General features: G+C 32.7%; 2 protein-coding genes across 3 annotated transcripts; both read right to left on the bottom strand.

Moving 5' to 3' along the window:
* Nucleotides 1–3,921: 3,921 nt before the first annotated feature.
* On the bottom strand, nucleotides 3,922–4,638 carry LOC120114328 (14 kDa proline-rich protein DC2.15-like). The gene has a single exon (XM_039135277.1). It carries the CDS (start codon nucleotides 4,564–4,566, stop codon nucleotides 4,162–4,164), a length of 405 nt encoding a protein of 134 aa, XP_038991208.1. The 5' UTR covers nucleotides 4,567–4,638; the 3' UTR covers nucleotides 3,922–4,161.
* A 4,961-nt stretch (nucleotides 4,639–9,599) lies between these two features.
* Nucleotides 9,600–13,881, bottom strand: LOC120114372 (U4/U6 small nuclear ribonucleoprotein PRP4-like protein). 2 transcript variants are annotated; one of them, XM_039135311.1, is made up of 7 exons: nucleotides 13,762–13,881; nucleotides 12,303–13,170; nucleotides 11,729–12,047; nucleotides 11,594–11,698; nucleotides 10,946–11,143; nucleotides 10,778–10,859; nucleotides 9,600–9,807 (listed from the first exon to the last, which is right to left on the bottom strand). In XM_039135311.1, exons 2-7 carry the CDS (start codon nucleotides 13,163–13,165, stop codon nucleotides 9,713–9,715), a joined length of 1,662 nt encoding a protein of 553 aa, XP_038991242.1. In that variant the 5' UTR covers nucleotides 13,166–13,170; nucleotides 13,762–13,881; the 3' UTR covers nucleotides 9,600–9,712. The 2 variants fall into 2 exon arrangements, with proteins under 2 accessions (XP_038991242.1, XP_038991241.1); XM_039135310.1 differs by having other exon boundaries at nucleotides 9,604–9,807; nucleotides 11,594–12,047; nucleotides 13,762–13,880.
* Nucleotides 13,882–26,979: the final 13,098 nt, after the last annotated feature.

The following is a 26,979-nucleotide window of genomic DNA, read 5'->3' as shown; positions in this document are numbered from 1 at the left end:
GTAATTGCAAGCCTCAACTTATTTCTATTTATATATTTATGGTTTTCTATTCATATTATTTAATATAATATTTTCCATGTTATTAATTGTGTTTGTTTTATCTTGATTCGTGTACACGAATTTTACGATGAGAACCTGCCAGGGAATTGAATGTCATTTGCCGCGACTTGTATAAATCACCATGGAAGCAAATTGTGGATCTATAAAATATTTGGTTTTTATTTTCTTTTTGTTTCGGATTGTTATACATCTAACCATATATATATATATATTATATGTATATATGTTATACATATAAGTATATCATATATGTATGTATATGTTATGTTTGTGTGTGTTATAAACATAAATTTATATAAGTATATACATATATATATATATATATATATATATATATATATATATATATATATATATATATATATATATATATATATATATATATATATATATATATATATATATATATAAAAGTACATACCATGGAAGCAAATTGTGGATCTATAAAATATTTGGTTTTTATTTTCTTTTTTTTCGATTTTTATACATCAAACCATATATATATATATTTATATGTTATTTTATACATATAAGTATATCATATTATGTATATGTTGTATGGTTATAACATAATTTATATATATATATATATATATATATATATATATATATATATATATAATATATAAGTACATATAAGTATATATTAAACATGATGACTAAAATGAAAGATTCTACGATTAACATTCACATTTACAAATTATGCACATTAAAGAAAGAAGAGAAAATTAAAAGTAATTAAAATGTAAACATGATTAAATTGCATTGAATTGAAAATTCAAGAAGAGATTTACAGTTAAATCATGACTAAAATAAAAGAAATCAATAACCAATTTACAAAGTAGAAAAATAATAATTGTTGGAGGAGCGCAGACCTAATTAAACTAAAAAATCTTATTGAACACCAATGCTCGGCACCAACTACTTAAATTTGCCAAATTTTAAAATAATAAAATTGACACCAAAATTTCCCAATTTCATTAAAAAATCAAAATTTCCTAAATATTTCTTTTATATATATAAATTTTCAATCTCAAAGTAAATTCATCTTATATATATATATATATATATATTTAAGTTAATTTATATTGAAATTATTAATTAATTATTACATTAAAAATAAATTAATATTATATAATCTAATAAAATCATGATCAATAAATAAATTATTTAATGAAATTAATATAAAGATTATTATAATTAAGATTTATAATATAAGGATTATAATTAATATAGAAAGTAAATTTATTAATTTAATTATCATAACTGACAATTTGTTTCAACTTTTGAAAATTAATCATATTAATTATCATAGTTTATTATAAATTCAAAATCTCACAATTTCATCAATTGTAACTTATAAGTCAGATAATTATTAAGTCAGGTTAATATCATATCAGGTCAATAATAAGTCGGATTATTTATAAGTTGAGTCAATTATATGTCAGGTTCATAACATGTCAAGTTTATAACAAGTCGAGTAATATCAGTTATTTACCAGGTTAATCTTGTGTTCGGATCATATCAGTTGGATGCAGGTCGGGTTCAATTATCATATAATCAGTTCAATTCGGGTTCAGATCATTATCATATCGGTGCAGGTCAAGTTTAGATCCACAATTTGCAGGTCCAACCTGAGTTCAGGTCAACACCAGTTATGACTCGAATCGATTTCGAATCATCACCACTCAAATCACAAATAATTTTAACTCAAATCGATTTCAGTCAGATCAAATCAACTTTTTACATCCTAGTGTTATTGTCTAACAATAAATAATATCATGGTAATACGCGTTCGACGCACATGTCGTGGAGAGTGTGAAAACTGAAAAATTGGATTACGATGGTTGTGGAATGGGCTTATAAAAAGGCTACAAATATGGTTCACGGGTTTGAATTAGTGCTTGTGTGGGACCATTCCAATTCAACTGCTATTTCTTTATAATTCTTGTTTGATTACTTTTCTTTAGATCTTTCCCGAAATCTTACTTTTTGTTAAAGGGCTTTAGCAGATGGTTCTTTTAAAAGGTGTAAGAATGGGTTTGGATTAACTGTTTGGTTATAGTAATCTATGTGCCATGAATTGATGGCGGTAATGATAATGGATTTGAATTTGATCTACATCATATTTTTTAAAGACCTTTTGTCATTTTAATTCTATTTAGTGTGATGGGATTAGTATCTATTTTATGAATGGAGACAAAGGAACAAAGCGAGCAAGGGAAGTTTATGTCAGTCTAATCAGGGACCAATGGACAGTCGTCCCTCAAAAAAGTTTCATATCTTTTAATATTTATTTTATATTTTATATTAATAATATGTTTTTGTCGTCAAATTTGTCATCTTGTGACGTAAAATCTTGCTTTCATAAGTCTAATAATGTTTTAGATTTATATTAGTTTAAATTTAAGATACCCATGTATTCAACATGCATGGTGGCTGGTGGTTATTGTTTATCTGTCTTGAGCCAAATTTCGCAATGGGAATACATAGGAGTGAGCAACGAAATTGGGAAAATCAAAAAATCGATACGAATTGAATAAAATGGTTCGGTTCGAATTTACCTTTTACGGTTCGGTTTCGGGTTGATTTAGACACTCAATTATCTTAATTAAATTCGGTTCGAATTTTTCATATGAAACCAATTTATTTCATATTGAACCGAATAAACAAGTTTGAACTTCAAACTAGTGTCCAGCCGGTTACCACTTACCCCTGATGGCCTAATATTTAGCCCAATTAAAGTAAATACAAAAATATTTTCGGTTTATCAAAAATCGCATTACCGAACAGAAAATAACCAAAAAATTCGGTTTCACATATTTCAGTTTTTATACCATTCGGTTTTGGTTTTAATTTTAAAAACCCATTTATTACAATTCGGTTCAACTTTTATTAAAAACCCGAACCGAACCGAACCAAATACACCCTTAGGAATACATGCATTTCACCAAATGGTTAAAGCAGATTAAAGTCCTTCAAACTCTAAAATTAGAGCTTTTACGGCTCGGGGTTCAAACCCAAACTACTTATATTGCACATAATTATCACCTTTAATCGTATGATAATCAGATTGCATACAAGGCGAATAGAAGATAATCAGCGTCATTAATTATCTTGAATTCTTTGGATATTATGAGGTTTGTGGAAATAAAGCCAAGGAATCTTTTCTTTTTTTCTTGGTGCATTGAGGGATGTTGTGTTGAAGTGAAATGAACCTTCTTTTTCTCCATTTGAGAATGCGTTCGAATAAGTCACGGACTCCAAACTGTGCATGAGCATCAGCAGTTGCTCTATCGGGTCTCAAAAAACCATGAGCCATGGGCCATGTGCCACCACTCCGATATTTAGTTACCTGAAAGTACTGCATGGTTTTCTAAAAACCGGCGGCTCCAAAATCTCTACTTTTCCCTACTGCTCCAAGCATTAAACGACACGAAAACAGTGACAACGATAGCCACGGCTCGTGGTAATCCCACCACCGTTTACACTTGCTGCACCCTGCTTGTAAACATGTCCCAGCTGCTATTTCTTAACGTATTTGTTCAAATTCGGATCGTCAAAGAAAAGCAACATTTTCTTACGACTGAAGTCACTCGATGGTTCTGCATACCCTATTGCTAAATCACAAGTTTTTGGCAGTGTTACATAATTCTTGTACTTTATGATTACAATCCATTAAGTACCGTGCACATTCCTTGCCCATGGTTTAGCTGAAATCCTTTATTTATTTATTTATTTTGGAAAGGTTAAAAAGATTTGTAGCTGTTTATGGAATATAAAACTCATGGCCATAAGAAGCTTTAGAGATCATATTAATTAACACAATACAAGCGGCTACATAGGCCTTGGAGACTCGAATACAAAAGAAATAAAAGACCAGTTACCATACAAATTACACACCTTTTTTTATACTGTTTCATTTGCCATAGATCCATAGAAATTACACACTTTTATTTTATAGTATTACATTTATTCGGTATCAATCCGAAAGGAAACAAGCCTACAAAGCACAACAATACAACATTGATCACTGCATACTGGATGATATTAGAACATCAAAAGCCACACAACAGTAAGAACTAGAAGAAGAAAACTGATTTAACGACATTGGAAACCAGGGGGAACTTCCTTTGAGCAGACGTTGAGAAGCAAGCTGAGGGAAAGTGGGACATTAAGGTTGATGCCTAAAATGTTAGCTTTGATTGCGATGCAAAGGCAAACGGCAGCCTCGAGATCAACGAGACCTTGGATCAGGGAGCAGCATGGCTCAACGGGAGGGGTACCAAGGGTGACGTTGAGCAAACCATCCAGCACTTTAGCGCATACACCTAGTTTAAGGGCATCTCTCGGGCACTTGCCGGGTTTTGGATTTGGATTTGGATTTGGATTAGGCTTAGGCTTAGGCTTGGGGGAAGGACATGAACCACAGGCACTGACCAGGGAAAAGAAGAGAATGTTGATTGCAAAAAATAGGACTAGAAAGGCTGTTCTTTTTGAAGCCATGGCTGTGAAACCCTAGTAGCTTCTTGCTTCACGTATAAGTGATTGACAGGATGGGGAATTTAGAGCCAAGGTTGGGGGGTTTTTATAGCGCTTCAAGTTATCTAAATTTTATCAAATTACTGAAACTAAAGATATCATACTTTATTAACACAAACCGTGGCCGACATCATATTAATTTGATTTTTCTGAATTTAGATGCAGGAGAACAATGTTTAACAAATTAGTGTAAATATCTTTTAGATCTATATAATTTTAAAAATTAATTAATTAATTCTTGTAAAAGAATTAAATAACTATAGAAAATAATATAATATATATATATATATTAATATCAAAATATTAAAAAAAAAAGTAAATTAGCAAATCAAATATGTGATAATAACTTGATTTTATTATCTTAATCTTTCTTTTTTTAAATATTTTTTTCGTCAAATCAAACTTTATTCACAACTAACATTAGCTTATAATACAGTTCAATTATTAAAAAAAAATTGGGTAAAGTACACAAATAGTGATATTGATTTATTAAGTCTTTTGAATATTAAAAGTTACAAAACGATCCTTTAATTATAGAGTGTTGTTTTATTGAGTCCCTCGACTATTAAAAGTTTCAAAATGGTCACTCGACTATTCATTATGTTTGAAATTCATCCTTTTTCTTTAAAAAAAATTATGGTATTCTGAGTTGAACGTTAACTTGCTGACTGTGATATGCCAAAAATCTGATCGCAGAATCTCAAACGACTTTCATATCCCAATCATCATGTTAACGTCCAGCTTATACAATAGTCAATTTTTTAACGAAAATGATGAGTTTGAAACATAATGAGTAGTCAGGTGACAATTTTGTAACTTTTAATAGTCGAAGGACTTAACAAAGCAATATTCTATAGTCAGAAGACCATTTTGTAACTTTTAATAGTCGAGAGACTTAATAAAATAGTACTTTACCAAAAAAAAGTTTAATTTAATCTATTTTAATAAAGAAAATTAGATTTTTCAACTCAAATAATTCATTTTTCATTGGATTGGATGATCCAATACTCACCTCTATAGTTAGCATAACAATCTGCAGAAGGCCGTCGTTAGATAAGAGAATCTAACATGGGAGCCCAACTATCTTTACAAGGGCTCATTGAAGAAAACAGCATGATACAATTCCCTTTTAGTTAATTGGAACAAGCTCTAATCAATGAAGTAATTAGGGTCCATCAAATTACTTTCATTATATTTTTTTATAATCATCGGTACTCGATTATTAGTCGGTTAGAATCATGTATTGTAAAAGTCTACTATAGGGTGATCCTCTCAACTTAATTTACTTCATCACAGCGGGATCAACTTTTCAAAACTTTACAGAATCAAAAATGGATCTGAATCGAGTCATCAACAAAGTAGTACATTCCCAGCACATGGGATCATCTTTAATTATAAACAACTTCAATCGCTGTTCCATCCGATTATTATTATTATCTCGATTTCCACTTCCCCCGCTTGTGGACTTCCTTCGGTATTAGCCTCCATTGCTCTGATTATTTAATTCATTAATCAAATCCCTTCACACCATCTGTCAAGATGGGATCTACAACATTATTTCCATCTTTCTCTCTTTTATTAAATCGTGGTTTCCATGTAATTGAATTTGATTTGAGTAGATAGTGATTACACTGCCTTACAGGAATTATTTATATAAATTAAAGTGGCTTAGGTACATATATGCCCAAATTGCAATACCAATGGTAGAAATCATTTCGTGGTGGCTGTATTGGATCTTTAAAACACTTGTTAAATGAGTGGAATTGTCGTACATTGTTTTGGGTTAAGTATGATCAAATATCTTTAAATTTGTTGTATTCTAACATTATTATCAAAGTTGGATTTGAGAGTCGATTCTGTAAGAAGAAAGCTCGAACACCCACATCATGCCCAAAGCTTGATACTTTAAAGAAATTATGTTGTCTCAAAAGAAAATGACCATAATTGTGGCCACTATGTTTTAAATTAATCTTAATTTAGTACTAATTGTTAGTTTGATAAATTATCATTCAAGACCAGTTACATGTAGCAAAATGGCTTATTGTTTTCAATCTTTGAACTTCTTAAACAGCTAAAGCTTAGCCACTTGTTCTGTTATATATATATTTTTGTCTAAGTGTATTGGCTCTTGGAGAAGTTGAAGAAATATATGAATATTCTACTCCGTGATCCTTAATGATACCAACATTTAATACATTATAGGATAATTTTTATCCAGTTCTGACCTTTTCTTACACTTATGGATGGTGAGGGTCTTGTCGGAAATAAATTAATTTGATAATACAAAGTTCTGATATTGATAACATGAAATGAACTCCAAATATGTTGTCAAAAGAACGAAGGTTTTCCACTTCCATCTCATCATATAATTAGATTGATGCTGGAATTTATTTGTCCAAATTAAGTTAAATACTTGGACCAATCACAAACCGCAGTGAACATAGTAAATTATAATAAAAAAATTGAGGTAATTAATAATAAAAATGATGCGATAAATATGATGGAGTCCAAACACTCCTTTGATTGCTCATTACAATTCGACATGTTATAACATCTTTTTACTTTTATATTAAAGATTATCATTTAATATTGTTATACATCCGAAGATTGGTTTCTCCTCCGGAAGTGCAACTTCCCGTCAACCTACTAATAGCATCTCCAAAGAAATTCATCGGAGACCAAAAGTCATCGACAAGATCATCAATAAGACCATTGATGAATTTAAGAGATTTATCATGATCATATGCACTAACTAGTGATTGTATTTATAAATTCCATTTGCCTATATATTTGTAATCATGACTCTAGACCTGATATAAATATGCAAAGAGAATCAATATATAAACCTAATGATAGACTAGGGAAAAGGACTCCGATTACTCTCTTTCATTTTGGAACATTCCCTTTTCAATCTTGCATCCATATATGTGTCATCATACCACCGGTAGATCAAGTTTAAGTATTAAAACAGATCAAAACCAATAATTTAGATAAATGATAGTTTACCCTAATAGTTTTAACCCAAATATATTGTAAATGAAAATAAAACTACATGATTTTAAGTCTCATCCCATAGTATTCTTCCCTTTTGTCTTTCTTGCTATGTTTAATATAGAGAAAAAAAATCCCATCGAAAAAGTTATATGAACTTTAGACCAATATATTTAAATAAGGACCCATATTATTAATATAATTAATATATAAATTTACATGTGAGGTGTAATATTATTAAATCTGTGTAGATATGACAGGAAAATGATTACCGTGGATAAATTATTTTAAACAAATTAAATAAAAAACATGTGAAAATGTAAAAGAAGACTTAAGTTTAATATTATATTTGAATTCATCAAGGTACCTCAATTGTAGAAGATAATATTATTTTCTCTAAAATTTCTAGATTCAAGCAATTAAAATTTCTAGATTCAAACAATTACGTCAAGTGTGTATATTGTCATTGTTTAAGAAAATTTTGGACAAACACTTTGTATTTACTCCAGACTATTAAAAATTAATATTATACTCGATTAAAATTGTATATAATATAAGAACAAAATTAATTAATATAATATTAAAGTTAACCCAGTATTTGTACAAATAAAATCTTTACTCTTTAGTTCACATTCTTTCTTCAAAAGTATTCCCAATATTTCAATCTTTTATTAAAATGGTGAATGTTAGATGAAACCTATTGGTTGACTAATATATTTTGATGATGTAATATTTAAACATATGTTTAGTTTTTGACATTTAGTGGCATGATACAACATCTTCTTTGGTGATTTAGCATATGACATGTCAATAATTTAATACATGTAAAAATGTCACATCGATTATATGAATGATTAGTAGACAACTAACAATTTCATTTAGTAGGAACCGCTTGAAACGCTAAGAGTTAAAATGCTTAAAAAAGAATTAAAGACCAAAAATGACCATAAATATTTAAGCTAATTTTAGTATTATACTGAACTAGTTTCAAAAAAATTCCAAGCTTAAGCTCCAACCCAGACCACCCCATCCAAATTGTCTGCTTTTAGTTAAAAGAAAACATTAATATTTAGGGTAAAGTACAAACTATCCCGACTATAGGATATTATTTTATTAAGTCATTCAACTATTAAAAGTTATAAAAAATCTTCCAACTATAAAATTTTACTTTGTTGAATCCCTAAAGTTAATAATTACAAAATGGTTACTCAACTATTCAATATGTTTCAAACTCGCCTTTTGTTGTTAAAAAATTAATAGTCATCTAAATTGAATGTTAACATAATGACTAAGGTATGATAGTCATTTGAGATTCTTTAATTAAATTTTATCATATCAAAATCAGCACGTTAACGCTCAGCTCAAAATACCATTAATTTTTTTATGGAAAGAGACAAGTTTAGAACATAATTAATAGTCAAATGATCATTTTGTAACTTTTAATAATCGAGAGACTCAATAAAGCAACACTCTTTACTCGAAGGGCTATTTTATAACTTTTAATAGTCAAGGGACTTAACAAAACAATATCTTATAGTCGGAAACCATTTGTATATCTTACCCTAATATTTATATATGTTTATAATTAAATTTAAATAAAAATATTTTTTAACTGTTTAAATTATATTCAAATCGAACTAAATGGATCACTCAACACAGAGACTATTTAATCTAAAAAGTTTGAATTGGCAAAAATAATAAATTTCAAGGACCAGATTATCTAAAACATAACATTATAATCTAAAAAATAAAAGATGATTACATTCTCATCGTATTATTCCCAGGTAGTATTTAACATTGATAACCTTGCATTAAAATAATGCCATTTTAGAATCTTAAGTTACAAGACTTGAACCAAACACACTTCAGCATTTTGACAAGCACATGAGTTCAAGCCTTGTCGACAAATACGTTCGGTGGACAATATGCAAATACCACTATTAGTGTGATTTACCAATTTTTCATACAAAAATCGTTGAAGAAATTCATTATAACAACAATATTATTTTAATCTGAATTCAAAATTATTTTTAACAGCAGCACCAGAGAAACCACCTACTAAACTTCTCCAAATAAGGTATTAGAAGATCTTACCATATCAACGGTTGAAAAGCTACCCTCAGTCCAAATCCATATCATTTTCCTTTTCAATGTTACCTGCAGTCCATAGCTTTATAGTTCGATCATGAGAGACTGTCACAAAATATCGCCCATCTGCCACGCAAAAATACAAATGAGTGCTCATTGTACTAAAATAAAACCATTGCTGGATATTTGATAATCAATAGAGCGAAGTAAAGATGTTAATTGCTGACGGTCATGCAAAAAGAAAATGATCACTCTATTTACCATCAAACAAAGCTAAGAAGAAATCATTATAGGCTAAAGGCAAAACCAAAAAAGTTGATGACCCTATCTCTTTTCCACCCTTGAAACCAGGTTAAGAGACAAGAGGACGGACCCAGGGGGGCTGGTGGGGCAGCCGCCCTCAGAATATTTCAAATTCTCACATAATTTAGTTATTTTCTCATATAATTCGGAGGTCTCCACGGAAGCTGCTCTCAATCTGGCGTTGGGGGCAGCCTACTATCATACCTCCCCCTTACCCCATTACATATGGGAAAAAAGGGTCAGCTAATTATTTGTATTTTCTATTGATAATCTGTTTTTTTCCCTCGCTAAAATTTTATAAGTTCTCCCTCCAAAATTTTACAAGGTTGCCTCTCCTAGCATAAAATTCTGCTTCCATCCCTATAGAATGGAAAAGAGGACTGTATAAAGAGTCAGGAGCTTTTATTGCTTAAGCTTGATATCACCAATAGAAACAAATAAGAGAAGGCTCATTAACCACCCCCTTTCCCTCCCCTCACAGTTACTAAAGTTTGAGTCCGTTGTCTGCAGAAAAGATATGAAAAAATTGTAAACAAAATAATGGAGTAAAAAAAACTTCAACTGCTGTGCTGCTAATACATGGTCTTAGTTGTTCCAATCCGAAACTAATAAGTAATAACATTATACATGATAGGGTGCCAAAATACATGAAACCGGTACTCACTAATTGTGTTTCAGAAGTTCTAGTGAAGGGCAGAGGGTAACAGTCAGCACTATACAAATAAGCATTTGAAGAAGAGTGGAAGAAAAAGAAGAGATTCAAGCATTACTAATTTAAAATTCAGGAAGTTACCTTCGCTAATATCTGAAGCGGTGACTTTTGCTTCATGGCCAGGTAAGCTTTTAACGGGCTTAAAATCTCTTCCAGACCAAACCTGACAAATCACATACAAAGCTTAGATGGTATATTAAAAAAATACTTCAAATATAAAGGCAGTTGTGTTTGGAAAGATAGGTGCACCTTTGCAGTCATGTCATAAGAAGATGTGACCAGGTAATATCCCTCTTGAGGCTCAAACTTCACTTGTGATATAAGATTTGAATGGGCGGGTATGGTGTACAGAGACTTTTTCTTCCTCAAATCCCATATGCGGCAAGTATTATCTTCACCGCCTGTGGCTAAATGATAGCCATTAGGTGAAAAACTAGCACCAAGAACCTGAAAAGAGTGGCAGAGATTTGCGGACTTTAGTTATCAAATATATTTCAGGTAATAGAAATTATTTCCTTGCTCCTAAAACTTCTATAAATTTATCTAAAGGTATTAACAAGGCAATGTCTTTCTACTTGCATAACCAAGCCTTTAAAACTTCAAAATAAATGTAGCAACATAGCCTCCCAATTTTGGGAATCCAAGGAAGATCCAAAAGTTTCCTTTCGAAGTAATTACTAATGAATATGAGCTACAATCAAAAGTATAATTTTCCATGCATAACCAACCCCAAGCCTGTAAGGCATGCAAGTGAAACTTATAGTAGTTACTAACTATAGATTAGGTACTTTAGTGAACTATTGCTACTAAAGATGCCCTACAATATTTTCCTCCTGCATGCATTTGACAACCATGACAGTAAAAAAAGTGAAACAGCCATGAATTATGATGTCTTACTGGCTTCACGTGGCCTTCCAAAGCAAGAATACTTTTCCCAGTGCGAAGATCCCAAACACGAGTAAGTGCATCAAGTCCACAGGATGCTACTAAAGATCCATCTTGATGGAAGGCAATTCCATAGACACTCCTACTGTGACCTTCTTGGAGAAGCAACTCCACACCACTATCTATGTCCCACAGTCTCCATGTTTTATCAAAGCTTGTCGTACCAAGGTACTTCCCTGAAGGATGGAAGGCAATACGTGCAAGGCGATCCAAATGACCCTCAAATGTCTTCAAGAGAGATCCATCAGGGCTCCATAACTTTGCTGTTCGGTCAGCAGAAGCAGTTGCTAAATGATCATGCACAGGAGAAAATGTAACATCCGTTGCACGTTCTGTGTGACCCTTTAATGCAGAAACCTTGCTTAGCCTAGGCATTGACCACAACTTAGCAACTCCACTCAAAGAGCTGCAAAAGAAGGAAAGAATCTAGTTACAATCTTACATTCTTGTCATCTTTAGTGGTCTCAAAACCATATTCTATAACTACCCCAGGATGATCAAATTTAGCACTCTGAACAACTGGAAATTTGCATAACTTAAACTTGTGTTCACTCCTTTTAATGATGAAAGAACAAATTTTAAAAGCAAAGAGGAAAACAAAATCAATAAAGACTAAGCCCTATTCTTTAATGAAGATGAGAACAAAGAGTCCGAAGCAAACCAGGTGGCTAGAAGTTTTCCATCACAAGAGAAAGAACAACCCGAAAGTGGTCTATCGTCTCCAATTTCACTGCAATCAAGAGCCAAATTCCCCGCCTGCCTTAGAGCCCAATCAATTTCAGCATCGATATCTTCATCTGGATCATCCCTTTTTCTCTGGGCACGTTGAAGACGTGCAGCTGCCTTTACAATAGAGTACTTTGCAATATCAATCCTAGCATCCAAAAGCTCTTTTGGACCATAAGTATAAAAGGGATATTCGATGTCTTCTTCAATGTCCTCTGCCTTAGCAGAAATTGCAGCCTCTTCCTCCTCATGAGCTTTCATTAACTTGTCCAATTGCCCCTCAGCATCCAGCTTCGCCATAATCATTCGCAGCCTTTCCCTCCTTTCCATCTCTCTTTCTCCAAAAAGAGTTATAGGTTCACCAAGCCGGCGAAGTCGAGTACGGACAGCCATGTCATTAGTGGGCACTGCTAGCGCAGCAGCACGTCGTTTCATCAGAAGATCTTGCATTGCCTTTTCTTGCCGCTCTCTAACCAGTCTGCTCTCTTCTGAGATCTCATATTCCCCACCAGTAGCTCGCCCATCATCCTCATGGTCAGAGTCTGAATCACCAGTTTTCACCTCACCATTTTGAGACACAGGTGGCTTAAGGACGGGAGGGCGACCTGGGAGAGATGCCAATGGGTTGACAGCCAGGGGAGGAGGAACTGCAGGTATTGGAGCAATAGATGGCACAGCTGCAGGTGTGACCACAGGCGGAGCCATAGGCTGAATTGGCGTATTATCATCTGTAGACACCGTGGTTTTGCCATCAGGAACAGCGATTGAAGCTGGACTGTTGTCATCATCAACATCCATTGAACCTACACAAATGAAACTGAAAATCAAATAACTTTATACAGTCCAGAGAAGGGGGAAATATGTTTTCTCCATCATTTCAAGGCATAGCCAAAAAAGAAAAGCAAGGAAGCACAAATGCACAACAAAAAGGTTATGAGAAATTTGAATCTAAACTACTTAAAATAAAAGCATACCTAAAAAAATGCAACTACCAGCCCCGAGAGTCAAAGATTTGATCGTTTAGAGACCAATAATTGTTATAATGAAAAGGGTATCTTGTTCGAACTCTTCTCCTAACTGAAAACCAAGCATATGAAAGTTTTTTGAGTCGGACAAATCAACAAACAGATGGTGAGCCAAACTGTACCATTGGAAACAAAAACTTCCAAAAAAATTGTTTTGCAGAAGGAAATAGTCAACAGAAATATATATGAAGATTAGAATATCCATTTAGTGAAAAACTCAACTATAAATAACTAGGTTATTGCACAGCTAAAACAATTAAACAAAACTGAGTTAAGAAGCAAAAAACGAATCAAAATCTAAACCTAATAAATATCAGCAATTTAGTACTAATGTCCAATATCAATGGACATCGTTATTGCCAACCATACCTGGGAAAAAAAGTTGCAGAAAATCGGGGAGTGGTTTGGGTGGCGAAGGAAAGGTTGGAAAGTGGTAGATGCGAACGGTGTTGAATGTGAAAGAAATTAAAGAAAATTGAGAGGTTCAAAACTGCAAAATGAGTGAAGAGGAAAAGTCTGAGAATGTCTCGGGAAAAGCAGGTTAATATACTGCGTTTTCGGATATATTAAAAGATATTTAATAAATTCGGTTTAGCGTTACTAAAAATGTTGAGTAATAATAATATAGTAGGTCTAAGTCATGAAGGAATATTAAAAAGTTTGGCAACCAGTAAACTTAACTTGTCGGTTTGTGTCGATCCAAATTAAAAATGTATCGATCCATATCAATATAACATGTCAAAATATCAATAAAACCGGTCACGAAAAGACAATATCGGTAAATCCTTACCGGATATATTGAATGTGTCGATACTTTAATATAAAGACCGGCACTTTGTGAATTTAAAAGAGAATCAGTTTTAACGCCTATAAAGTGTCGATACTTTATAAAAATGTATCGATCCACAACGATATAACAAGTAAAAATATGAAAAAATTGGTATCGAAATAATAAAACCGGTAAAGAGCTACCGGATATATTTAAAGTGTCGGTACTTTAATATAAGTATCGACACTTTGTGAATTTAAAAGAGAAGCAGTTTTAGCGTCTATAAAGTGTCGATATTTTATAAAAATGTATCGATCCACAACGATATAACAGGTAAAAATATGATAAAATCGGTATCAAAATGATAAAACCGGTAAAGCGCTATCGGATATATTGAAAGTGTCGATACTTTCATAAGTACGTGTAATAAATTATCGATACTTTCAAAGAAATAGGTAATTATTATATCGAAAGTATCGACACCTGACATAAAAGTATCGACACTTTGGTAGTTGTATCGATTAAATATAAATAACATATCCGATTAAAATATAAAGGCCGATAAATATCCTCTGAAAATAGATAGAACAGACGAGTTTTTGAAATCGAAGCGTAATTGTTGCAGCATTTCAGAAGGCGTTTATAAAGCGAAGTTTGTTTGTTTGTTGTTGCAGTCGAATCGAAAAGTATGTTGTTGAAACCTTAGTTTTTTATTATTACAGTAATTGCAAATAGGGTTTTTATGTGTTGTTTGGCATTTTGGAGTAAAGAAGCATTTGAGATCGATTACAGGTAGAAAGTGATATTCTAGGTAAAATATAAATGTCGATACTTTTATTAAATATTATAGGTAGAAAATGATATTATAAGTTGTATAAATGTGCCGACACATTTTGTAGTGGCCATTCAAATTCTTTTGAAGAAAACCGTTTTACCACAAGAGTAGTTATATATATTTGTATATTGAATAAAGTGTATGTAATAAGTATTTGATTTGATTTGCGTAAAATGATATATGAAGGAAAAATGGAGTCAATGAGTGGAAAAATTGTTGGTGGCGCAGATGACTTTGAAATTGAGGTCGAGACTCGAAAGCAACCAAATGGTGGATATATGTACTTGTACTGAGTATCAATGTCTTTTTGTTATTATTATTGAAATGGTAATTGGATTAAAGTATTTCAGAACTTTAAATTGATTACAAATTTTAAATGTTGACAGTATGGCCGAATGCAAAATGATGAAGGAAGATGGCACACAGAGCTATTCGGTATGTAAAATGAAATTGACATTGAGTATTATTTAGTGTTAATGTATTAATTAAGAAACATTTATGCTTAATATTAGGTGACAAAAGATGTGAGATCCAAATGGAATTCGATGAGTGATGCTGAAAAGGAACCTTACATCACACAGTCAATGAATGATAGTAAAGAATACAAAGAACGGGAGAAAGCACATGAAAATAAGGTATTCATTAAACTTGTAAATACGTTGATACAAAATATATAAGAACTATAACATTATATATTGTTAAAAAATGTTGGAAGTGTCGACAATGTGCAACATTAAAAGGGTTAATTCATTAATTAAACACCTTAAGGAGAAAGGTCAGTTGAATGTGCTGGGAGAAATAGGTTTTGGATCGTTGGTAGGAGTAAGGGATCGACCTATTCGGAGGGAATTATGTCAATCCTTGATGGCGCAATTTGGTGTCAAACAATGTATAGCTAAGTATGGTGATTTTTCATTTCCTCTCGGGATCCCATGTGCTGCAGCCATATTGGGGGTAGAAAATGAAGGCAAAAGTGTTGTAGAAGTCTGTAAGATTAAGGACTGGAAAGCACTTGCCTCCAAATATGGTTTGAAGCAGAAGGTGACATATGCTGAAATTGAAGAGGAAATCAAAAGTGGATCTTACGGGGGATGAGCTGAAGGCCAGAGTTCTATTGTACCTTGTCGGTATCTTTCTTTGTCTAACGGGTGATACATCAACGAACAAGGACTATATGAAGCTCATTTGCGATGAAGGCTTGAAGGGTGAATTCAGTTCGGCTGAATATGTCCATTCGAGATTGATTGAATCAATAATCACCTTTAAAAAGGGCAGCCAGAGATACCTCAAAGGGTGCATAGCAATCTTAGAGGTAAATGAGTTGAAGAACTCTTTTGTGTTTTTATATAAAATGATAATATAGTTATTATATAAAATTATAAATTTTATTATAAATGCAGGTTGCACTGTTCAATTTTTGGTCGGGCTGTGGGGCTGTGAGGCAGTGCCGACTTATGAAAGAACCGGAGTGGCACGCATCCGTGTATGGGGGAAGGAAGAGGTGGTTAGAGTGATGGGGAAGTTGAAGTTGGATAGACCGATAAAGCAAGAAAGGGTAATAAATGTAATTAAATAATATTAAGAATATAATCAATGTCTTAATATTATAATTTAATTTTGAAGGTTATTGGCAAGGAGGTAGAGGAGGCAGTGGAGGCAGAGGAGAAGAAAGAAGAGATGATTGTAGTGGGGGATGACGGTGAGGGAAAACAGAGTAACTTCGACATTTTGATGGTTGAATTGGCTGATATCAAAAAAATCCAATTTGATATCATGCAAAGACAATCGAGAGTTGAAGAGAAACTTGAGAGAGTCAAAGAGAAACTTGAGAGAGTCGAAGATACACTTGAGAGGCATAAGGGGGAAGTGGAAGGAAAAATAGATGGAGTGGTGAAAGAAGTAGAGGTGTTGAGGGGTGAAGTGGTGAAAGAATTTGAAGTGTTAAGGGGTGATCTTAAGATGGTGACGGGTGAAAAAATTGATGGAGTGGTGAAGGAGGTTGTGGAATTGAGGAGTGAACTTATGGGGGTGAAGGGGGTGATTGATCAATACTTGGATGAAGGAGATCAATTGAAGGGTGAAATAAAAGAGATAAAGAGCTAAGTAGAGCAAAAATACGATGAACTGAAAAAATATGAAGAAGAAAAGAGGGAGGAGGTAGAAGAAAAGATGGAAGAAATGAGGAGGAATGAAGTCGATGTCATTTATACACCGGAGAGTGTTCTAGCAGCAGATTTGGATTCGGAATGTCCTGCACCCCAGAAGAAGAAGCAGAAGGTAAGTTGAATAAAAGAAAACTTAATTTGATCTTTATCATATTGTTGTGACAAAAATTTGTATGCAAAATTGTAGGTTGAAAAAGCGGATATTCCAAGCGGAATTGATGACATCGAAGCTGTAATTTGTGATTATTTATGGAATAGTGAGTTAGAATCGGGGTAAGTGATATATATTGCTTTGTGAGTGATATTTAAATATTTCATGACAACACATTAATCCTAATGATTCATACAAATATTCTGTAATCTCAATGGGAAATCAATTCGCTAGTGTATACGACGTTGCAACGTTGAATCCTACGGAATGGGTTGGCGGTGTGGTAAGTAGAAAGTAGAAAATGTTAAAACTTATTGAATATGTTCTGATTGTGTAATTAATTTTGTTAGGTTATTGATTTGCTCACCTGGACAGTATGCTACGATTCTCAAAAGTCACTTCGGAGGATTAGCTACCTTCCATACCTCTTAGCGGTGAGTTAAATTAATAAATATTGAAAAGTAGTGTTATAGACAGTAAATTAATAATGTTTGTTGTGTAATTACAGAAACAGGCGTTGGATGCCATCAACAAAGAAAGTGCTAAGAGTATTGCTACCTTTTGGGTCCCATATTGGATAACTATGTGAAATTTACCGACTGTGAGAAGGTAAGACACCATACCAATTGCAAATGATGTTTTTGGATATAGAATGTTGAATTTTGTCAAATTGGGTGTGAAATTTGTTGCAGATCATGATCACAATAAACTACCATAATTCACATTGGTATCTGTTGGTGTTGGATATGGTAGATCGTGTTGCAACAATATATGATAGTATGTTTACATCTGAAGTAGCTAAACAGAGAGTGAAGGATGCTAAGAGATTGGTATGTATGTATGTATGAAAGAACATTATGTAAATTATAATGCATAATTTTTTTTGATCATAACTTCTTTTTATTTTAATGCATATTAAAATATTGGATTTTTATAATAAGAAACGCATTTGGGTTGAATACTGTAGATCTCTAGGAAAGTTCCCCTTGAAAAATTTCAAATTTGTGGAGCATAAGAAGAATAAGCAATTGAATGGGTATGAGATGTTATCATAAATAGAAAGCTTAATTTATGCAGGATTCATAATTGACATGTGTGGTTTTCAAATTTTGTAACAGATATGATTGTGGCATGTATGTGATGATGTGGATGGAATCGATCGATTCTACAGGGGCAACTGGTGATTTTGTAAGTGGAATTAAAAATTCGTTTGTGGTAAAATTGTTAAAAGTAGTAGATTGAATGATGTGGTTTACAATACTTAACGTTCTGACAATTTGAATATAGGTTGTTGGAGAGTGGGATCGATCGCGAATATTAAACGATCTCATAAGCCACAATCAAAATCAACGAAGACAGGAGATAACAAAAGCTGCCATGAGACACAAGAATAACAAAAGGATGCAATAATGTAAATGTAGGGTTAATTTTTTATAAGATTTATAATTTTGTATAAGATTTATAATTTTGTATGTGAATGTAATTATGTATAAGATGAGAAAAGTTAGCAGTAGGTTGTTGTACATTTTTTTATACACATTAAGAGTCATGTTGATACGTACGATATATGGAGATTGTTGTAAAAGGTAAATTTACAATCTGGTTGATAAAAATAGACTTTTACTGAAAAATTAATAAACACTGATTTGTTTCCAACATTTTGTCCAGTATGATTCCCAAACGTTAAGTTTCCAAAAAATAAGTCAGCATGTGTGTAATGTAATAGGTAAAATTTATCAATCCTAGAAACATATGCATCCATAAGTATAATGTAATAGGTAAATTTTCAATGTAACCGGTATAAATATATCGGTTTTATGAGAGAGTAGGTCTACAACATGTATCGACACTTTTTTAATTTTGTGTCGATACTTTTGGTCCAGAATGGATGCCAAAAAGGTGAACGCATAAAGTGTCGATACATTTTCAAAAAGTGTCGATCCCAAAAACATCGAAACCCATAATTATAATGTAATAGGCAAATTTACAATGTAACCGGTATAAATATACCGATTTTATGAGAGAATAGGTCTACAACATGTATCGACACTTTTTTAATTTTGTGTCGATACTTTTAGTCCAGAATGGATTCCAAAAATGGTGAACGCATAAAGTGTCGATACATTTTCAAAACGTGTCGATCCCAAAAACATCGAAACCCATAATTATAATGTAATAGGTAAATTTACAATGTAACCGGTATAAATATACCAGTTTTATGAGAGAATAGGTCTACAACATGTATCGACACTTTTTTAATTTTGTTTCGATACTTTTGGTCCAGAATGAATGCCAAAAAGGGTGCAACCATAAAGTGTCGATACATTTATAAAAAGTATCGATCCCAGAAACATATGCATCCATAAATATAATGTAATAAGTAAATTTTCAATGTAACCAGTATAAATATACCAGTTTTATGAGAGAATAGGTCTACAACATGTATCGACACGTTTTTAATTTTGTGTCGATACTAATTTAAATATCGTGTGTTTCCCCCCCCCTTTATTATTTATTCGATACAAACTCTAAATCGATAAGCCCTAAACCTAAAGGCTTCTGAACTCTTCCTCTCCGACGAATACTAGCGTTATTATAACAGTGACAATCAGATATTCAAGTAAATTTATCGATATTTTATGGGTTTTATTGATTTGTATATTGGAGTTTTTTTCCTGAATGTGTTTGTGTTCCATTGTAATAGCATCCACACCCAAAATGGCTCCAAAACGTCAGCGTCAGAAGCGCAGTCTTTCTCAAAGCTCTTTTCAACCCAGTTCTTCTCAACCACAACCTCCTTCTCAAAACAAACTATTCTAATGGGGAAATCAGGTCCTTCGAAACTCTGAACTTTAGATCCGATATGAAGAAACAAAGATGGCAGACGAGTTTTAAAGTAAGGAAGATTCGTCCCGAACGTGTCATTGACCTGGGTTTCTTGTTTGATGATAAATATGCATTTAGTTATAAATCCACATTTATATCTTGGGGTTGGCTTGAATTCCTTGGTGTAGAACCAAAATATTACCCCAACCTAGTTAGAGTCTTCTACAACAATGCTTCCTTACAGCACGAGCCTAATAAGACTAATATAATAGGAATTAATACCATGTCATGGGGAAGGAAATATATATATCTCCTGAAACTATTGCAGAGGGTCTAAGTGTCGAGAATAAAGGGGAATCAGATGAAAATAATTTAGATACTACAATACAACAGGTTGCTAGAAATAGCCCAATTCATCTAGATGTAGAGTCGAGAGTGTTTAACAAAATGCTCACATGGTATATTCGGCCTAGTGAGGGAAAACATTCAACGCTTCGAGACAACGATTATTGGTGGATAGCAAAGTATAAATCCAAATTCAAAATGGCTCCAAACATTGCTAAACGGATATTTAATACAATTGTATATATGGTCACAAAGAGAGCAACGATTTCAACTTCACTACCATATGGATGTGTCATCACCCATCTGTTGAAGAAGAAAGAAGTTAATTTTTCGCATGACGCCCCTATTCGATTAACCCGCAAGATTGATATGTTATTTATTAAAAAAGCGGGATATGATTTTGTTGAAAAACTTGATTGGAAGCATGTCAAGGAGGTCGGATTAGATCAAGAGAGGGAGAAAATGAACCACATTGGCCATGAAGACGAGCAACCAATTGGAGACGCAATGATGAAAGAAGCTCCAGTTGGAGATGATGTCACAATTAAGACCGTGATGGAATACATGGTCAATTTTCAGGAGCATATTGATTCCCTTGTGAGTGGAATGTGAGCCGATATTTCATCATTGCACGATGAAGTCTCCATGTTGTGTGACGAATTACGTCAACGATATCAAACGAGTTAGGTAATTCATTATTTATGTTTCTAAACATTTACACGTTATGAAATGTATTTTATTTTCTTTTAATAGATGTGGACAACCAAGCGGTCAATGAAATGAAGATGACGATGAATATGGCGATGATAATGATGGTGATGATGATGATCCAACCAAGTATATCGTGTATGCAACGCCGCCTTCAAGAAAACTTTTAATTTTTGATCTCAATGGTGTCCTTGCCTACATCCCAAGACTGCCTGCAGGTTTTAATTCTGTTCTTTTGTATCCATTATTTTAAAATATAAGCGTAGAACTTTAATCTCATTTTCTTCATATTGTAAATGTTGTCCTCAGAACATGATTATTTTAATTTATGCAATTTTGTGTAGACAATTTTGTTGTTGCCATTTGATCTTCCAAGATGAGGTTAGAACTGTTGAGCAATTGAATTATTGTAGCCAAAATAGTTAATATACAATTGAATGTTAACATTCAAGCTTGATTACAATCTTAGGCATAACGTCGACCGTGTACTTGAGAAACTACCTTTATTTTCTGAGCATTTTCTATTCGTTTGGGTAAGATGAATGTCATTACAGTTTGCTGACTTTTCTTTGTCTACGATTCCTACATATTTATGTTCTACTGTTTGTGAACAGGATCAAGCAAAATGCAAAACATACGATAATGTTACCTACTGTAAAGATCTCAATGATGTTTAGAACGCGTGTCCTGATTTTAACGAGCTAAATACACTTTTGGTCGATGATTCAGCGGAAAAAATGATTTATAATCCGGTAAGTTGCATTTATACAATATGTTTTTCCAGTTAAACAAGTGTTCATACATTGATTATTTTAACAATTTATATGTTTATATAGAAATAAAATTACATATATCCACATGCCTTTGACGTTGCTTCCCATTCGAACGACAGTGCTCTAGGTATGACACAAATTTATTCATGCTTATGCGAATTTAGTTTATTGTTAGTAAAATTGCACCTCATTAGTTTGATAATTGAAATTATTTATGTATGTCCTCAGAAAAAGAAGGAAACATACGAGAGTATTTGGAAAATTTGTTGAAGACGCCTAATGTTCCGGACTTTGCTAGAAATAACCCTTTTTCATCGGATTAATTTCGTTGTCGGTACATTATTTGAACATTGTTGTGTATGTATCTTTTGGTTTGATTATATTTTGTGTATATTTTCATTAATTATTCCATATTTGCTTCTCTGTATATAGATACATTTGAGGATTGTTGAAATATCAATACTAGTTATTAATGTATTTTACATCTACGTGCAAATGTATCGAAACACATTATTAAAGAAATGTTTTCTATGATCTCCACAACAAAGTTTTCATACTTAGAAATATCGATAAATTTATAATCGTTTTCTATAATGTATCCAAACTTAAAGTTTCCCATAAAGTGTTGATCTATATATAAAAAGTAACGACCCAAAAAACATCGAAACCCATAATTATAATGTAATGGGTAATTTTTCAATATAACCGGTATAAATATACCGGTTTTATGAAAATATGTCTACAACATTTATCGACACTTATTAGTATTGTGTCGATACTTTTTTTCCAGAATGGATACCAAAAAGGGTGAACCTACAAAGCGTCGATACATTTTCATAGAGTGTCGATCCAAAAGGGTTGCACGCATAAAGTGTCGATACATTTATTAAAAGTGTCGATCCCAAAAACATCGAAACCCATAATTATAATATAATAGGTAATTTTGTAATATAACCGGTACACATATACTAGTTTTATGAGAGAATATGTCTATAATATGTATCGATACTTCTTAATATTGTGTTGATAATTTTTGTCCAGAATGGATGCCAAAAAGGGTGAACGCATAAAGTGTCGATACATTTTCAAAAAGTGTCGATCCCAAAAACATCGAAACACATAATTATAATGTAATAGGTAAATTTACAATGTAACCGGTATAAATATACCAGTTTTATGAGAGAATAGGTCTATAACCTGGAGCGACACTTTTTTAATTTTGTGTCGATACTTTTGGTCCAAAATGGATGCCAAAAAGGGTGAACGCATAAAGTGTCGATACATTTTCAAAATGTATCGATCTCAAAAACATCGAAACCCATAATTATAATGTAATTGGTAAATTTACAATGTAACCGGTATAAATATACCGGTATAAATATACCGGTTTTATGAGAGAATAGGTCTACAAGGATTTTCCAACAAATTCACTAATTTGTTCTTTCTTTTTAGGACAAAGAGTAACCTTACAAACTTCTTAGTTTTTCCGGGTTAAACTAGAACCTTTCCTTAGCTTTTACACGGGATTAGCTAGAACCTTTCCCCTTTACAAAAGGATAAAAGAAGTAAACAAATAAACCTCTCAAAGGTAGGTGTTTACAAGATTGAGCTCACAAGAACAAAATATTTACAAGAGAAAGATGAAATAAGAATAAAAAACTCTTCTCTTGTGTTTGATTGTTTGGATACTTGTTCTCATTATTCTTCAAGTTTCCTTAGCTTGTATTTATAGCTTGGGATGTGTTTGATGTTGTATATAGCCGTTGGGGATGTTTTGGAGCTGTTTGGGGATGATTTTTCTACTCAAAAAGGCTGCCCATAACATGGTGCATCGGTGCACTATCATGGTGCATCGATACCCCTTCATTAAATTCAAATAAACTAGCCGTTGCAGCCTTGATGCATGGCAGGATGCATCGATGCACTAAGTGCATTCGATGTTTGAGTGCATGGATGCATTGCATGATGCATCGATGCATTAGTGCATGTGTATGGATGCACTGCAAGGATGCAGGGATGCACTGCAGGGATGCATGGATGCACTTTGACACCCTTTAGCATTTTGGCTCAAATTCGAATTTAAGGGACGTTGAATTATTTTTGAAACCTTTTAAAACTTTGAATAAATTCAATTAAGTCCAAAAACATTTTTTAAATTCAATTCAAGTCCAAAAACCATTTTGCCTTAAATTGTTATATCAAAACATAATTCAACAATCTCCCCTTTTTTAATATAACAAAACATTTGAAAAATTATTTTTTTGGCAATAGTCCCCCTTAATAAATTATTTAATGAAAAATATATCAATTGTTAACAATTGTTGGAAAATATATGAAAATGTTAAGCTCCCCATTTTTCATTTAGAAATTGAATTTTTCAAACCAAACTTCTCCCCCTTTTTGTTATATCAAAAATAATTCGATCTTTGAAGTTCAAAATAACTTTGGAGAGTAAGTGGTAAATTTGACATTTAAAAATCATTTGAAAAATCAAAGCTCCCCCTCAAGAAATGCATTCTAATCAAAATTTAGCTTTAAGAACTTGACACTTAAAAAGAAATTGAATTTCTACAAAGAATAACAAATGTGTTAGTAGCACATGAAATTCAATATATCCAAGACTAAAATACTTTATGCAATACCAATTGTTGAAATTTGATATCAATACCATTTGTTAAAATTAAGTGCATATGCATAAAGTTTTCCAAAAATGTTATGCATTTTGAAAATTATGATATCAATTGTTAGAGAGATATCATTTTCATTTAAACTACATGCATAAACATTCAAATTTAGGTCAAAAATTTAAAATTTGTAAAATCAAAGTATTTGAAAATTTGATATCAATTGCTAGAGAGATATCATTTTCATTAAAACCAATTTTGACCAAAATTTTATTATGATGAACTAAAAATTCTTAAAAATTAATATAACTTTAAAATGTTCATCATAATCATCTTTTCAACATACATGAGATTAAAACGATGATGCATAATCATTTAAAACCAAAACTCATGCATGCTTAAAATCAAATGAGAAACCAAATAACCAAAATTAAAAACATTAAGCTTATAGGTTACCCATTCCTTTTTCATGTGTGGCTAGAGCATCTTGAATATCATCACTTTCATCACCATTGCTCCCACACACCTACAAGAGACATTTATTTTGATTTTGGTATCCAAATTGCTTTGGATCCGTGGACGTTAGGTTTAATGCCCATTATTCCTTTTGGAATCCATACTTGTCTAATTTTAAATCGTTTTCCTTTCTTTAAAGGACAAATATGTTCCTTATGACCATGATAATGACAATGTGAGCATATTGTCATTATTGAACTAAATGAATTATTTAAAATGATTTCTTTTTCTTTTGTTAAGCATTCAAGCTTAACTTTTAAATCAAAATTTTCTTTTTCAAAACTTTCAATTTCTATTTTTGAAAGCTCTAAATCCTTTTTCAAAATTTCATTTTGGCTTTCAAAATCTATTTTTGTTTTCAAAAGAAAATCATTTTTGATTTTAAATTTTGAAATCATTTTCTTATATTTGGAGTTCATGGTCTCAAACTCCGAATATAACCTATTAAAAGCATCTTGTAACTCATCAAACGTATATAAATTAAATTCATTTGAGTTAGAAGATACCTTGTGTAACAACCCGATTTTCAAAATAATATTTAATTGAAATTGGAGGTTAATTGTGAAAATTGGTAAATTGTTGGTGACTAAATCAAAATTTATGAGAGTTTATAGGCCATTTTAGAAGTGAAGGAAATCCAAGGACCAAGCCTTGAATTTACCCTAAAAAAAACTGTCGGCAGCTTTGATTATAAGCGTGCATTTGGTTCTGATTTTCAGAACCAAAATGCTCCCAATTTTCCTTTCCCATCGCAGTTTCCAACTCCGATTTCGACGCCGTCCAAATTCTGATCACCGTTTTAAAAACACCGTTGTGTTCATCATCGAGCATGGAACAAATCCTTCAATTTAATTGAAGCGAAAACGCGACCAAACGTCGGGAATTTACAGTCAAAGTAGCGACGTTTTTGTTAGCTCTATCGCCGAGAAAATCTTAAATTCACCGCTGATCGTTGCTCCGTTTACGACACCTCCCACACCATCGTGTTCCTTGTGCCGTTCTGAGTCCACCGGTGTTCCCCTTTTTCTCCGGCGGCGGCGGCGCGTGGGGAGGTGAACCGGTCAAACTTCCTGATTTGATGAATTCGAGCTCTCCGCCGTTCAAAAATTTGAACCGAGCTTTGTAAGTATCTCAAAAACGCTCAAAATAATTTTTAGAAACTTTTTCGTAATTTTTAGAGCCCCGGAGGACACTTCACGCGCCACACGCGCCGCCGTAGGGCGAGTGAGTGACCGGTTCAACCGGTTTTCTTAAGGGTTTGACCGGTCACGACCCGACCCGTTGACCCGACCCGACCGTTGACCGTTGACCGGTGCTATTCTGGTAAATAATTTGGTTTTGGTGCTATTTTGGTAATTAATTCGAAATGGGTGCTATTTTGGTAATTATTTTAAAAAGGGTGATATTTGTGTAAAATGTTCAACAGTTTGTTGACCTCCTTTGATCAGAACTTTGACCGGCTTTGACCGGCTATTAAACGATCGTTAATCTTTTCCGAGTATACCTATCCTGATAGTTTTCGACGTGCCGAATCTGTTTCCGTGGTCCGTTTCATCAAATTCGAACCCGAAGGCCTCCAAATCGAAGGTCAAAGTGGTTGACTTTGACTTTGACTTTGACCAAGAATTTAAATTTTCGAAAAGTCATACTTTATGTTTTTCGACATCCTGATTCCGATTCCGTAATCCGTTTGGCCAAATTCAGACTCGAAATACCCCAAATTGATAGTCAAACCCGAAAAATGTTTATATACTTAAGAAGTTTAGCTTTGAACAATTAAATAGGATTTGGGACTGATAAATTATTATTGATTGAAGGTACAAGAGACTCTCTGGATCGTTCGACAGCTCGACCCAGCTCTTCTAGATTAGTTAA

The sequence above is a fragment of the Hibiscus syriacus genome, unplaced genomic scaffold (assembly GCF_006381635.1).
Source record: "Hibiscus syriacus cultivar Baekdansim isolate YM2019G1 unplaced genomic scaffold, ASM638163v2 tig00110223_pilon, whole genome shotgun sequence".
NCBI classification, from domain to species: Eukaryota; Viridiplantae; Streptophyta; class Magnoliopsida; order Malvales; family Malvaceae; genus Hibiscus; species Hibiscus syriacus.
The sequence above is the reverse complement of the archived record's forward strand: the minus strand, read 5'-3'. Positions and strand labels throughout refer to the sequence as shown.

Coding starts and splice junctions, on each gene's coding strand:
- LOC120114328 (XM_039135277.1), bottom strand. CDS start 4,566: ATGGCTTCAAAAAGAACAGCCTTTCTAGTCCTATTTTTTGCAATCAAC.
- LOC120114372 (XM_039135310.1), bottom strand. CDS start 13,165: ATGGATGTTGATGATGACAACAGTCCAGCTTCAATCGCTGTTCCTGAT. Junction 12,048..12,302: donor GGAAAACTTCTAGCCACCTG/GTTTGCTTCGGA, acceptor CTTCTTTTGCAG/CTCTTTGAGTGGAGTTGCTA. Junction 11,144..11,593: donor TGGAAGGCCACGTGAAGCCA/GTAAGACATCAT, acceptor CACTCTTTTCAG/GTTCTTGGTGCTAGTTTTTC.